Here is a 17,008-nt window from a genome sequence, read left to right as displayed (position 1 = left end):
AGAAGATTTTGAAGAATATGATTCCTTAAAACCAAAACACTATTTAAAATTTAAATTTCATAATTTTTTGAAATATATTTATAGGCGGAATAAAATAAAATAGTATTCTTGACATCATTTAAATCCTTTTGAAAGTAAAACTAAAAACTGAATTTTATGAAGAATCTGAGAAATTTTTAAGATATTATATAAATTATGAAAATTATTCTGTATTGCACTTAAGACTTCAATGCTGAACGATTCCACTTTCAATACTCATATTTTTTTTTTAAAAAGAAAATGCTTGGTTTTAGTAAAAAAAGGATTTTTAAATATTAATTGCAGTTTAATTATTTACACTTGAATTTAAAATTGAAATTTTAAAGGATCTCACAGAAAATTAGAGAGACACATATTATATTATGGCTTAAAACTTTTATGAGTGAATTTTATGAATATCAAAATTTGAACTTATATTAAACAATTCTGAACTTATATTTGAACTTATATTTTTGACAATTTTCCCCACAGTAATTTCCGAAAATATTCTTGCACGAAATTGATGGAAAAGTTCCAATCCTTGCTATGAATCTCATTTCTAAATTGTGAAAGGAATGTTTGTATATTTGACATCCTTTTATATAACATATGTTTGATATCCTATTTATCTTACACAGAGATTCGATTTTACAACCAAAGGGTCGCAAGTCCAAGTCTCAAATCTAACAGATTCAAGTAACACGGTTATGGTATCCGCTAAACACTTCGGAATCCATTATGAATATGGTGTTGAAGTCTTGACGTGTCAGGAATTGCTGATTTGGGTCACCCGCTTTATTCGAGCGTAGTTCAAATTATTGTTCATTTCAAAAATAGTCTTTGTATAAAAATAGTCTTCTAAATCAATTTGGAATGCTAATTTAATCAAAACTCAAACTGAACTGCTTTCTAGTTTGTCAATTTGTGAGTAGTTTTTTAAAAAATTGAAGGTCGCCGCAACTGTAACTTGTCTTCAAATTTTCTGGAATCAGCGAATGAAAACAAATAAATGCAGTACTATTTTTAGCTGGAACAAAATCTATTATAAAGATCTTTATTTGTTCATCTTTCTCAAGTCGATGATTATGAAATACCTACAAATATCCTTTTTCAAGGACGCTAAATGCGATATTAAATCTTGTCGCATGGAAAAACTATTTTAATTAAAGTGTTTTGGCATCAGTAGCTTCTCCGAGTTACTTTGGATCTATTTCGGTCTTACACCCTGCGGTTATAAAGAATGGCTACTATGGGAAAATATTAAATATGGAAATTGGAAGCGTTGATGATAGGGTCCTTTTGACTTAAGGCAGAATTCCGTTCCATCTAATAGATTTCGGAATTTGCAGTTAGTTATAGTTGAAACTAATCTGATTATCTGGTTCTCTATCAACCGAGATTTCGGTTAATCGAACATATATCATTTTTTTTTCAGCTTTTAAAATCGAACAAGGTATTGTTCGATCTATATTTTTTTATAACTAATCTAACTTTTTTGCTAATAAAAGCGATAATGAGTGGAGAAATTTATAAGAGAGGGACATTGAAGATTTTGTACTGAACTTAGCACGTAAATTTGCATGATAATGGATATTTCCATCATACTGTTTTTTTTTAATTATTTTATACTAGCCGCCTTTGGCGACCAGCCGGTTGGCAAATCTTAATGTTCGTTTAAATTTTAATAATTAAATAGGTTGAACCGGAGTTTAACCCCCTTCTTCGCCAAGTTGCGATAACGCACCAAAGCTGGCTATCTTTATTATGCGCTATAATTGAATATCTGCTCCTTTGCTTTTAAACATTTCGCAAGGCCGTTGTTGGCGATTTTTAAAAATTGCGCAAGCAGGGGGTTAAACTCCGGTCGTACCATTAAATATTTTACGCAATTCCAACTTTAATAGATTCTTCATCAAAATATTTTAAAACTTCAAATTTTGATAGTCATATAATTCACTCATAATATTATAAAGGCCTTCAGTCATAGCGTGATATGTATCTCTAATTTTCTGTTACCCCTCGTAGAAATTATGCTTTAAATTAAAGTGTAAATGATTAATCTGCAATTAATATAATAATATTTTTTACTGAAAAAAAGCATTTTTTTTAATAATATGATTACTGATAATAGAGTCACTGAGCGTTTAAACTTTATGGTCACTAAAGAATATCTTTCTTAATTTATGTAATATCTCAAGAATTTGTCCACAAAAATTTCTCAGATTCATCATGAACAGATCGATTTATTAACAATGTTTAATTTTAAATGCATCAAACACTAAGAAAATAAAATGAATCATTTAAAATAATCGGTCGAAAACAGGTTTACAAAAACTACTTAAAAAACGATGTACTTAAATCTATAAGCATATACAAAAAAATATATAACTAACATAAATACAATTTAATTACAAAAACATGCAATTAACCTAAAAATAATTTAAATAATTGAAAACAGGTTAAAAAAACTACTTAAAAAACGATGTACTTAAAACTATAAGCATATACAAAAAATATATAACTAACATAAATACAATTTACTTACAAAAGCATGCAACTAACCTAAAAATAATTTAAATCATCCGTTGGTTGTCATGGCAACAGTCAGAACATAATGCGCATGCGTGAATTTTCTTCGCCAGTTGGGGTAACGCTATGCAGATTAGACATTTTTAATTTCCTTTATTCTGTGTTATTTTAATTCAAAAGTACTTCAGAATGAATCTGAAACATGGATTAATTAACAATGTTTAGTTTTAAATGCATAAAACATTAAGAAAATAAACAGAATCGTTTGAAATAATCCGTCGAAAAATGTTAACCCTGGCCTCATTACTGTTGGGAGAAAAAAACATTTGAAGCCTTACTCATTTGGCGGTGGGGAAAATGGAAGATTTTTTTGGCGGAAAAGTTGGCGGTGGGGAAAATGGAAGATTTTTTTGGCGGGAAAGTTAGTTTTTAATTAATAATTAAAATTGTAATTAAAATTTCAAAAAAAGGGACCCCAGGTGCACATTCCCGACCTGTAAGGTATACATGTACCAAATTTGATAGCTGTATGTCAAATGACCTGGCCTGTAGAGCGCCAACACACACACACACACATTGAGCTTTATTATAAGTATAGATTATACATTTATACTAAGATTTTTTAACATTTTTCCTTTAATCGAAAGCATCAATTATATCACCCTGATCTATTTCACAAAAAAAAAAAAAAAAAAAAAAAATTCGTGCAAAGAAGGGTTAAGGAACTCATTGATGACAGTGTGGATACTTCAGCAATTTTCACGCAGTTTTTTGAAGAAAATGGCTCGTTAAACAGGTGTCAGTGAATCTGTTTTCGAGCAGACGAAATTTTCTTCCTTTCCTTAGTGATTAATCTTTGAACCTATTAAAATATTAGTGCATGATGATACTTTTTTAATTACTTTACTTTGTAACTTTTATCCACATAACTTTTATAATTTCAAATGCGCAATGTTAAAAAAAACTCTCAAAAAAAATCATGATCTACTTTTTTTTTTCTATTTAATCTACTTTTTAATGCTTTAACATGGCTGTACAAGACAGTACTGGATTAATTAAAATCAATTTTAAGTGCATGTATATTACATAAATACTTTTTCATTCAGGTGATTTAAGATTTTGTACTTTAAATGCTAAGTAACAAAATAAAAATCATTCAAAAGCAAAGATGATAAAGGCAGTTTTTTCTTTAATATTAACTCTTTGCATGTGGAAAAGAATCGAGACTCAGAAACAGACGCATAAATATTCACATGAGCGTAATGTTTACATAACATAAAGACATAAAGTTCCATTTCAGAGTCGTGACCAGAAAAATAAATTGAGATTTTTTCCTAAAAACTTAATAAGTAACTTTCTGTAAATGATTTTTTTCATTATTTAAATCGAGCAAAGTGATGCTTTAAATAACGATTCAGGCGCTTTACGAGTTCAAAATGCATCCATACTCAGACTTGATTTATTAATTTTTATCATTTAAATTTGGTTCTTATTATCAGGGACACAATATAATCGGAGTTCCTTTAGACAATAATAATATAATCGGAGTTCCTTTAGACGGAGTTTCCTTAGAACAATAGATAAAGCATTTTCTCACATTAAATAAAATTTTTATAGTAATTTTTTAATTATTAAAACGAGTTCCATCGCATTTCAAAAATGAGTTATGGGTACATTTTATTGAATCGCCTCGACAACGATCTTTATCATAATTAAAACTTCAATATCTCTCCAGAAAATTCTATTCAAATATTTAATCTAAATTCCTTCTTAAAATGCAGCGTTAACAGCAGAGGGGCAATCTTTATTGTTCAGTTTTACGTAATTTATCATTTCTTTATTAAACTCAGCTACCGGATTCTGTTTTCATTTAGAGACACGTAAAAAAACTGGTTCGCCTACTTTTTAGTTATATAATGCTTTTTTAACAAAAAAATAAAGTTCTTAAATCTGATATATAACATTACTCAATTCTAGAAAACACTATATCTGAACCCACTTTATTTTTTGTTCGTCGAGGAATACGTGTTAAGAGTGAATATGATTTTTAGAAGCCCCATACCCGAATTTTACGGGAACTAGCTACCGGCCAGATCCAATTCAATACCTTTGAGAAAGAATCGGAATGAAGGAAAAAAAGCGTAAAGTTAATAGTGAGTAAAATACAGAAATTAGCGAATTTTATTGTATTTTTTCATTTCTGAGAATATTTGCGTATGAATAGAATACAGTTGAACAATTACATTTCTTTGTTAGAAATTAAGAGCTCAGATTTCAATTTAATAAAATTATCTTAAAAATTAAATGGATGTAGGCTTAAAATATGATAAATACGATTGCTATTTTTCGATTTAAAATTTTTTCTTCTTTATTGGCTTATTTTTAATTGCATTTTACATAATTTTTTTTCTTTACTTTCTCGCATATGTAAGAATAAGTATTGTAATCATCAAGAAATTCGAACTCGAAATTTAGACGAATCTCTACGTTCCAGATATTCTCTAAAAATTTTGTTTGTAATTCTCCGTCTGTCTCTCTATGAACTCTCTGAAACATTTTGTGATAGACGGATGGAATTTTTGATTTTGTTTTTCTTCACTATATTACGAATCACTGAATGCTCGTTTGCGACAATCTGAAAATCAAAATCTAAGCCATCATGACATTTACGGCATTTCTCAAAATGTCTCGTTTTTAAGTGAAAGGAAAGAAAGGATGTATTGAAGAAATTACTCTTGCTGATTTAATGAACAGAAAATTCCGAATTATTTAATTATGATTAATTAAAGAATTAGATATTTTTTTTATTCTTAATTCGAACTATAATAGAAAATATTTTATGAAGAATGGTTGTGAAAACCAAATTCTGAAAATCCGAGATATCATTTTATATAAATCTTAATTAGTACTAAGCACAAACAATAATTTTTAGAAGATACGAAATCATGAAACAAATAGGGGTAATAAATTACTTCAATAATATGCATGTGCAAAAGATTGTTCCAATTTTTTCTGTGATTTTTTCGTTACTAGATATTCTATCTTTTCTCAATCGTTCATGCGATTTCATTTTATACAATGCTTTTTTTTTCTTTTTTACGCACATTTTATTCTTTATTTATAATCATAAATTTAGAATTTGGAGTTAATTTTCCTCTTTCTGATGTTCGAGAATTCTTTCAAATTTTGTGTACTTGCATGTTCTTGATGAAATAAGATAACATTAATATTAGAATTTAATTAATGATATCAGAATTCGTTATTAGTTAATTCATATACCTGGCGCTACCTGATAAAGAGTTTAGGATTTTAAAAAAATGATTCCTGAATTCCACGGTATTTATAATGATTAATAAGAAATAAAATACTAAAAAGTAGAAAACAAAACTTTTACTTCTTTTTTAATGTATTTAATAGAGGAAAGAAGATAGAAAATTTTTTTCCGAATGAAATGAATCTAAAATGAATACATTTTTTTAGGCTATAATATCTCAAATGCATTAAAGTAAAAAAAAAAAAAAAAAAAAACGGAATTCCCAAACGATTTTTTGATTTCTGTTTTTCTGTTCTGCTTTGTTCTGTTTCGAAATCGTTATCTTAGTTTTATTAAGAGTTAACTAAGATAAAACTAAGATAACTCACAGTTTTATTAAGAGTTATCTTAGTTTTATTCTTAAATAATAAAATTTCATCTAAATCAACTATCAACTTTGGGTTGTTGATTTGAAATGTATTATTCCATTGAACTGTAATAACTAAGATACTCCTTGTGCCCTTAAACATTTTTTTTTGAAAACCCTTAACTGCTTTGCTTTTTCTAAATTATTTAGTAATATACTCTTTCCGTTTCAAGAATTTGCTCGAAATTTTTATGGATATTGTGTTAATTAATGTTTTTGAATGATATTAAGTTTCAGAAATCATAATTCGATACCCGTAGGACTCATTGTGCACACAGATTAAGGGGTTAATATTTGCAGTAGTTCAATTTGAAATAATTTTTTAAAGCTATTTCTGGGTTATATAGAGAAATCGACCTATACCTTACAAATCGTACTGTTATCAGATAAAAATCCCGAGCCATCGTTTCGCTTTCCAAGTTTCAACGCCACGACAATGACAATTGTTTGTTATAACAATTAATGGTTATCAAGACGCATCTTTTCTGAAACCGAATTTTACAGTTTTATTTCTTTACTAATAAAAAAGATTCAACTATCTAGAGTTTCAAATTAGTTTTTAAAATAAATAGATAAAATGCCACAAAAATCGCATTTTTTTTTCTGCAAATACTTTCATATATGAATCGAAACATTATAAAAACTTGAATTTTCTTTTAAAATATTGAATATAGCATTTTCATTTAATATATTGTATACAGCAAAGATCAGATCTTAAATATGAATCTCACATATTTTAATATTTTAAAATAAATTTTATAAATATTGAACGAATACGAAAATTGCAATTTTTTAAAACAAAATTTGATGCATAAAGAATATTATAACCCATAGATGCATGATTTTTTATATTAATTTTTTTAATAATTTTAAGTTTTGTAAATTACCAAAAACAATGAATAAAATTGCTTGCATTGGAAAATAAGAAAAAATTCAAAATAAATGGTGCCATTTTCTCTATGTTTTAATATATATATATATATATATATATATATATATATATATATATATATTACCGTGAAAGACCGAAATCAGAGAATGTCGACAAACACCAAATACGTCGGTGAAAGATCGAATATTTCATTACATTCTTGTACATTCGGACCCTCACCGGTGTATGTTGACAATCACAGATATGCTCTGGTGGAGGTCGAAAAGAGAGGAGCCGACAAAGAGGCGACTGGCTGTTTCTCGCTAAATCCTTTGTTCTGGTGGAGTCTCCCGCCAAATCCTTTGTGCTGATGGAGTCAGTCAGTCTTATGCATATGCAAGGTTCAATGGTGAGAGCAAAGTTTTCTTAATTTTTTTTTCTGATTTCCTAATTTATACAGAATGGATACTGCAGTGAATCGTGATCTTTTTCTTGAAAAGTTAAATGTATTAATTGCGGGTAAACGAGAAGACAATTGCTTTTATTTTTCTCGAGAAAAGTACTCTAAAATGAGGGCTCTCTCTAAGAGGGCTGAAGAAGCAGCGTATCACGTTCTTCCAATATTTTTAACATTTGGTGCTCCAGCTATATTGCAATCAGATAATGGTAGAGAATTCAGTAATCAAGTCATATCCGAAATATGCGCTATGTGGAAAGATGTTAAGATAGTTCATGGAAAGCCTCGTTCACAGTCAAACACAAGGCTCAGTTGAAAGGGCCAATCAGGATATACAGAATATGCTAACTGCATGGATGAACGATAACAATACAAATAAATGGTCAGAAGGTTTACCCTTTGTTCAATTTGCCAAGAACACTACATACCAAGAAGGAATACGCCAAAGTCCTTATGAAGCCATGTTTGGCATTAAAGTGAAAAGAGGCATAGCATCGTCTTTTTTGCCTAGCGAACAAATCGCAAGTATCGAAACTGAGGAACAACTTGAAGAAATCGCCAATACTTTTGAAACCGAAGAACAGGTTGAAGAAACTGGTAATACTTCTGAAAAAAATTTGAGTGGTGGTCAAACCGAAAACCAAATTCCAAAGAAAAATATTGAAGAGGACTTGCAATCTACCACGTCTTCACATAAAGTTCTGAATGAAAAACACGAGTTAATTTCTATAAAAAGAGCGGCCGCGAAAGGGAATCTTCTACTGCAAGCAACAAAAATGTTGCGAACCTCACAAAATCAATTTCCTCCTGTTCAAACTGGTGATACTGTACGAATACAAGTCCCTGATGTCAACCGGGGTCGTACAGATAACCGAAATGTGTTAGCGGTTGTTGTTGGAATAGAAGACTCCGACTTCTATAAACTTGCGAATGAAAATGGTACCCTCAAGCAGGTTTACACACGTAATCAGTTCGAAATTTGTAAAGAAAAGCTCCTTTCCATAGATAAGACTTCTTTTCAAGAAATTTCGCTGAGAGAAGCAGCTGCAGCTAATTCGAGAAGCGTTGGGCAAGGCTATACACGCTGTCATTGCAAAAAGAAGTGTTCCACAAATAAATGCAGTTGTAAAAGCAAGGGCCTCTTGTGCAATTCAAAGTGTCATAATAGTTTAAGTTGTTGCAATAAATAAGATTTGATTCACATAATTTAGTAAGCTTTTTATTACTATTATTTTATTTTCTCATTTAGAACGTACTGGATAATTAAGTAAGTTTTTTACTTCTATTATTTTCCTTTCTCATTTTGAAAGTACTGTGTGTTTTAAGTACTTAGTTATTCCTCTCAGAAAGAGAGGCGAAAAATTTATCACGACTGAATTACGGAGAAAAAAATATAAATCTTGGACATGTTCAACATTTGCCATTAGTGCATGGTGAATGTCGACATTCACCGGTGAAAGTCAGAAATAAGGGTATTTAGCAAATATTTCGGACATACACCAAGCGACTATGTGTTTGTCGACATTCTCCAGATTTCGGTGTTTCACCGTAACATATATATATATATATATATATATATATATATATATATATATATATATATATATATATATATATATATATATATATATATATATATATATATATATATATATATATATATATATATAATTGCGAGTGAATGTGGAATAACTAATATAATTTAATTTAATCATGTGAGTAAGTGACTCATAAGCTTAAAATATAAAGTTCAATTTGAGTAAAAGTTACCTTCGCATTTCTATTAAAATCGGGTTTTTTTTATCAGATTAATATTCAAAATTCGTAGCTTCGGGTAAATTTAATTTCTCATAATATTCATAAAGGATATTTCAAAATCATTTTATGTTAAAAAAAATGTCGTATAAGCTGTAAATCATGTGAGGCCCCAAGTAATTTACAATTTAGTATTAGCATAAGATCTCTAAAATTAATAAACATACCATGCCGTTAATTCATGGGAAAATATATCATTTTCCAATCGAAAAACAAATTCCAAAAAAGTATGTTATTGAAGTTAATAATAATTAAAAAGTAGCGTAAGAATGAAAAAAAAATAATTACTACCGAAACAATATTAAAAATGATTGTCCTTCAAATGGTCTCTTTCTATTACATACCATTTCTAAATTATCCAGAAATTCATAATTGCATGAATGACTTTTTTTTTTTACTGGAGCATTTTGATGTTTCTTCTGAAGTAACTTTTGTTTCTGAGTTTGAAATTCGATCACGTCCCAGCAAGGTCATTGGTAACTTGAAACTTATAAAAGAAATCGTTGGCGATAGGATTCTATTATGTTTCCAAACTTCGGCAAGACATTTACAAATATGAACGGTACGGTAAAAATATTTTGCTCCTTTTAGATGTTTCGATATTCAGCAATTAATTCATAAATGTGTCACGTATTTCTGACATTTCTATTTTTTATGATATAATGCTAAGAGCAAAAAATAATAAATTTTGACTAATTTTCTAAGAAATATTATTTTTAAAGATTCTGTTTATGTTCTGTTTGTTTACAATGTTTTCAATATATAATCCGTCAAATATATAATCACACATCTTTTTTTAGAAAAGCTTCCGAAATTTGTTACCGTATATATGAAAAACCTTAATTACTTCAAAAAATTTCATTCATTTTCTCGCAACAAAAATTCATTACTTTTATTTGCTAGAACTTTTTAACTTTACCGTTTGCATTCGATAGCAGAAATGAAATTCGTTATTTGCATTTGAGAGAACTTTTTCATTTCATTGTTTGCATTCAATAGCAGAAATGAAATTCTTTATTTGTATTTGTGAGAATAACTTTTTAATTTTATCGTTTGCATTCGATAGCAGAAATGAAATTCGTTATTTGTATTTGTAAGAACTTTTTCATTTCATTGTTTGCATTCGATAGCAGAAATAAAATTCGTTATTTGTATTTGTGAGAACAACTTTTTAATTTTACCGTTTACATTCGATAGCATAAATGAAATTCGTTATTTGTATTTGTGAGAACTTTTTAATTTTATCGTTTGTATTCGATAACATAAATGAAATTTGTTATTTTTATTTGAGATAACATTTTTAATTTTATCGTTTACATTCGATAGCATAAATGAAATTCGTTATTTGTATTAGTGAAAACTTTTTAATTTTGTCGTTTGCATTCAATAACATAAATGAAATTTGCTATTTTTATTTGTGAGAATTTTTTAATTTTATCGTTTACATTCGACAACATAAATGAAATTCGTTATTTGCATTTGTGAGAACATTTTAATGTTATCGTTTGCATTCGAAATTTGCATTCAGAATTTGTATTATTTTAATTATTGTAATTAAATATTTCTTCTTTTTTTGTATTGTAATTTGTTTAATATATAATTGCAAATTTATTGTTGGCAAAGACAGAAATTTAATACAAAATAACATATAATTCATCATAGTTTATTCTGAAGCTTTTAATTTCAGTTTAAAATTAGAAAATCTTTTATCCTTTTGTTGCTATTTAGAAAAGATGAATATATTATATAATATTGGAATTATGTTGATTTAGTCTAAAATTGTGTAATTTTTTTTAGCATTTTTAATTTTTTAAAGAAAGGTTTCCGAAATATTTTTACAATGTTTATTAAAAACGAAATTCGTTATTTGTGGAAACTCTTTAATTTTATCGTTTGCATTTGATAGCATTTACTTTAGTGATTGTAACTGAATACTTTTTGTTTTATGTATTGTAATTTATTTAATAAGTAATTATGAGTTGATTGTTGGTAATGATAGAAATTTAACGCAAAATAACGAGCAATTCATCAAAGTTTGATCTGAATTCTAAGATTAGAATTTGGAATTAATTTTCCATTTCTTGATGTTCGAGATTTCTTTGAAATTCTTAATTAAATTCTGATGTGAATATATAAAAATATGATATTGAATTATGTTGATTTCTTCTGAAATATTGTGGTACATTTTAATGTCTGTGAAATAAGTTAAAGTTACCGATGTTCATTTATTTTCCAGGAAATATTTGCTCCTCATCCGAAGCGCTGTTGAACAATATTCTCTTCAATGACTTCCAGAGAAAGTCCAAATCGTGGGTTCTTGATGTGGATTCGGAAGAATTTGCAAGACAGTTGGACAAAGAGGATCCTTTGAGAGATTTCCGTAAACGTTTCTATTACCCGAAGAAAAAATATTTGAATGGTGGTGAGTTACATTATATTTTCATACATGTTTATATATTCATTCGTATTATATTTACATTATATATTCGTACATGTTATATTTACATTATATTTTCATATATGTTTATATATTCCTACATGTTATATTTACATTATATTTTCATATATGTTTATATATTCCTACATGTTATATTTTCATATATGTTTACATTCTATTTTCATGCAAGTTTCTATACTCATGCATGTTATATTTACATTATATTTTCATACATGCTTTTAAAACTGAAGTATTCAAACAGCAAAATAATCCCAAAAGTATAGTTCACGTATTTTTTAATGTTGAAAATTCGAACTTTGCTTGTAATGATTTAACGTCTATACAAGAAGCAATTTAACGGTGCTGGGATATAAGTGTAAGTGTAAGTGTAAGCGTGAGCGTGTGTGTGCGCGCGCTGTATAGACCAAAACGGTTTGACCTACAGTTACCACATTTGGTAATTTCATATTTTGAAGGGTATGAATCTGAAACTCAGAGTGTCGTTTTTTTGGAAATTTTAATTAAATATTAAATGAAATTTTTACAATTTTTTTCTCCATAACTTCTGAAAATACGATAGCACAAAAGTGATGTTTGCATCTTAAAAAATTGGGGGAAAAAATATCTTTTTAATGATATTAATCGTCAGTTTTTAAGTATTATATATATTTTCAATAAAATATATATTATTTTCACCAATATATTACTTGGTTGCTCTGAAATTCAGTTTTCATTGTTTCATCAAACATTTAATCACATTTCTCCCATTTAGGAAAGCTAAAGAAGAAAAATTCTGTTAATTATCTGTGAAATTTACGTGAAGAATAAAACAGTGAAGTTACAATACTTCGAATATTAGAAGCTTATTGAACAGGAAAGTGGCTTTTTTAATAGTGTTATGACATCAAAGGACAAATCTTCAGCAGAAAAGTTCATATATTCAATAGACAGAGCATATAAAAACAGTTAAAATAGCACGGCTTTAATGTCTGATAGTTTGGTGTAATACTGCGTGAAAATATACCCAAAATATTTAAAAGAAAATAAATATAATCAATATTCTCAGCGAATTAGCTAATCGCCAAAGGCGACTTGTCAGTCATGATACTGAAAAAGAATCATGTTGAAATATAAACTGACATGTATGAAAATCGAGTATTCATCTAATTTTTAGATTATCATGATATAGAACCTGACTGCTTTCTAAATCAATGTTGACTATTCGCATTTGGCAACCAACTGTTTCCTATCATAATAAATATAGTACTATAAGCCAAATTTGATGCACTACATTTCAAAACGCCAAATGAAAGAATTATTATTGTAATTATAATTCTTTCATTTAGTGTGTAATAAACTTATTTATATTTATTACACCCCAAATGTTTACATTTGTTGTGCATGTAATTATATTTCTTGCATAATAAACATAGAACGTCATATTTGATTTTGTTTGGAGAAATTGTTTGCGAAATAGGTCCAGTTGTGGAGGTTTGAGACTTCTCTAGAAAACTGTGGTGACAGGGAACAAGTAACTATTGATGTTATCTAGATGTCGTTAACTTTCATTTGAAATAAAAATTGTTGACATTTATTTAGTGGTAGGTACTGGCAAACTGTGTCGTTATTTTTTTCCATGCAGAATGTGCAGTGATTTTATTCATTTATTTATTTTGAGATTCTCTCAAAAAACATTTCATTTCAAGAATAGGCAACTTTAATAATATATCTAGATTATCAGGAACTTCCATGTAAAATAAATATTATAGAAACTGAACAAGTGATTGGAATTGGGAGGATTGGCCCTTATGTTTTTCATAATTATTTGAAATATACAAATATAAAATCTGAAACAAATGTGTGCTTTTGACAAAAAAAGTTTCGCTGTGATCAGTCGGTTTACACTTTAAAATCGACAAATTTTTTGCTCCTATATTTTATTTATGCTTTAATATTTAACCGAAGTAGGTATATATTTCTGTACTCTAACCACACATTATCTTAAACTTCTCAAACATCTACTTTTAGTCAAGCATATTACACTTAATAGAATTAAGAAAGATTATCCTTTATAAAAAACTATTTACTGTGCAAGTCTTTAGGCTAAGTATTCAATTTAATTTTAGTTTTGAAGTCCCTAAGCCATACAAATAAGCAAAATCAATCTTCCTTAGAATAAATGTTTGGTCTTGTCTTTTGAGAGTTTAATCATTTGATGAAATGATTCAGATTTTAAGAGCCTCGCTAATTATAAAGCAGATCTGTGTGTCTCTGGATTGGTTCTCTTTAAATCCTGTGGTGAGGAGAAAGCAGAATTCCATGCCATACAACTGCTGATTCAGGGCAGAGCATGTGGAGGAAGCTCTTCAAAAGTGCTAAATTTGCTATAAAATAGCCCTAAAATAGTTAAACAAACCCAATTTAATGAATTGATATGAATATTTCTTTTATTAAAAAGAATATAGTGGAACAATTAGCTTACCACAATTGAATTTTCTGACCACTTCTCTGACTCTAGCACCTATTTGCAAAAATTGGCAAGATTTATCAGCTTGAAAGTACCACAAGAGGGAAAGAAGAAAGCATGCGTCTGAAAGGCATGATATTGAATCCATCATAGCTGATTTACTACAGGATTTAAGAGCAACATTCACAAACTAGGCAAGAAGGTATTTTCCAATGATCTTGCTTCAGCTGCAAATTTGATCGCACCTGAATATCAAATTTGTCTTATATAAAAATATAATTATAGTAAGAAACCAAGAAAATATTCTTTAATTTAAGACAATTCAATTTTTCGGCATATTTCATCTAATAGAAATAATCACTTCGTCTAATAATTGACTGCGATAATTTGACCAATCACTAATCCCGTTATCTTCACCGATATTTCCTGCTACTTCTGCGATTTTCGCGTGATAACTTGTTTATTTTTTGCTGTTAAGATTGCTATTGAATTTATTTCCAAGCGTTGCATCTGAGCTGGTATTTAATAAAAAAATCGATAGTCAATAGAACTCAGAATAATTGATTATTTTTTTTCCTTTCTTATTAATCAAACTTATAATTTAAATTTGTTAACATAATTTTTGATCTCTTTAACAGATGATTGCAATCAATATTTAAATTCTTTTTTGCAGTTGATCCCAACAGTTTGCTTGACGAAGATGAAGATTCGATTTATTTTTGTGGCCACTCCTTAGGACTGCAATTGAAATCAATTGAAACTTCCGTTGAAAATGTCTTAAAAAATTGGGCGGAAAAGTAAGTACATGACAAAAAGAAATTTTTTTTTCTGTAAAGTCATTTTAACTAAATCAATTTAAAAATAATATTTCAAAATCTATTTCCCATCGTCAAATTCCAAGTTTGTTTTTTAATTTTAAAGGGTGTTTTTTATGTTTTATTTAAAAACCGTGAAATGTGCTCACTTCAATTGTTCAATTCAAATTACTAAAAACCACAATTTTAATGAATTTTAAAATACTTTCGAATATTTTTTGTAAGAGGAAAGAAAAACAAGGATTGATTTAAACATAGAAAAAAAATTAGCCTGAATGTTACGAAGAAATTTCATGATTAATTTTTTGCTTCTTTAGAGAAATAGAGAATTAGCATTCAAACTCTGTTCTTAAAATTTCCTTTTTTTTTTTTTTTTTTTTTTACTTATTTTATGTAAAATAATGCTCAAATTTTTTAAATTTTTTTATTAAATTTAAATCATTTATCAAGTTTCAGTTACTTTTTAGCTTCGAAAATTCACATCATGTTGCCTATATCCAAAAGTAAATCTTTCAAAAAATTTTGAGATATTTTATGGAAGGTTTTAATGCCACTTTATAAAATTTGTAAAAATGCCGAAATTACGCTTATTGAAGAAAGAAATAAAACTGAATGTATTTTGAAGCGAAATTAATTTTTTCAGCTAATAACAAACATAATTTTATATTCACAGTTAATGAATATTGATTATTAACATATATATTTTAGTTTATGTTAATGTATTTAGTTAATAATTATCTTGATAAATATACATCTTTTTTAAACAAAAAAGAAATTGCGTAAATAAAAATATTCTGTTAAATACAGAAAATACGAGTCAAGTATATTAATTGAGTAGAATGCATTGCAATAGGGCACATATTTCCTTCCGCTAATATTTCCAAGATTTGAAAATGGAGCGCATTTTTTGTACTTATTACTTACATAAAGCGAATTAATTTTTTTAAACAATCTCCTTTATTTCTTCGAATTTCGATATTTTCTTCACATAAGGCATACAGTTTGATCAAATTGCTGTGAATATAAATTTGTCACTTTTAAGCATTCTTTGGTGTATATTTTTCTGTTCAAATATGGCATCAAGGTTATAAATCCAAACATTATTCTTGCAAATCCAGAGTTCAAATGAAAATTAGATGTCTAACATATACATATTACATTACGATTATTGTTCGTCTAATCATGGTTTATGTGTTAAAATTATAGTTTAGAAAAAGTAGAATATTTAAGTATATTTTATTAAAAGAAATTATCATATTCAGAATATATTCTAGAATGGATAGCCGTCTGTTTTTCTATGAAGGAAAAAAAAAAAGAATTCCCACAAAATTTTGGAAAACTAGATATCCATTTTATTTAGCTTCATCTTATATGGATCTGTAAAGTTTATACATCTTATAGATATTTTTATAGACATTTATTATTTATTTCTCGGCAAATGAAATCTTTGTTAATCAAGAGATCAAATCTTACCTTAAGTTCTTTTAATTCTTAACCACTTTTCATACAATAAGTTCTCCCTAAAGTTACTTCTCTTAAACGTTTCATAGCGAACCAAAAGCAGGATTTAAAAATAACATCTTGTTTATTCATAAGTGATTCGATAAATTTTATTGAAAAGTTGATTTTTTTCACACTATTTACAAGCACCAAAAAAATCTTAAAGATTTGGTAAAATTTTTCAACAATTTAATGTAGCTTTACTCTACCTTGAAGTCGTGCGTTATGACCCGCATTTTTTAAAAGGCATTTTTTGAAAAATGTTTCTACATTTTTTATTAGAATACAATCTATATTTCTGAATAGAATATTTTCTTTGTATTTGATTAGTTTTTTTTTAATTGGATGAATTTTCGCCATTCATTGAACTGACAAACTGCAAATGTTTAAATTTAAGCTAAAGTTACTGCAAATGTTTG

At 27.8% G+C, this 17,008-nt stretch overlaps 1 protein-coding gene across 1 annotated transcript in view; it reads left to right on the top strand.

Moving 5' to 3' along the window:
- The window catches only part of LOC129963433 (kynureninase-like), an 86,793-nt gene that overhangs the window by 29,947 nt on the left and 39,838 nt on the right, over nt 1-17,008 (top strand). The window contains exons 2-3 of the mRNA XM_056077797.1: nt 11,607-11,792; nt 14,948-15,071. Of these exons, the coding sequence (XP_055933772.1) occupies nt 11,607-11,792; nt 14,948-15,071 (310 nt within the window). The remainder of the gene's footprint in view (nt 1-11,606; nt 11,793-14,947; nt 15,072-17,008) is intronic.

Source organism: Argiope bruennichi, chromosome 1 (genome assembly GCF_947563725.1).
Source record: "Argiope bruennichi chromosome 1, qqArgBrue1.1, whole genome shotgun sequence".
NCBI classification, from domain to species: Eukaryota; Metazoa; Arthropoda; class Arachnida; order Araneae; family Araneidae; genus Argiope; species Argiope bruennichi.
Note: the sequence above shows the minus strand (reverse complement) of the source record. Positions and strands in the feature narration are given on the sequence as shown.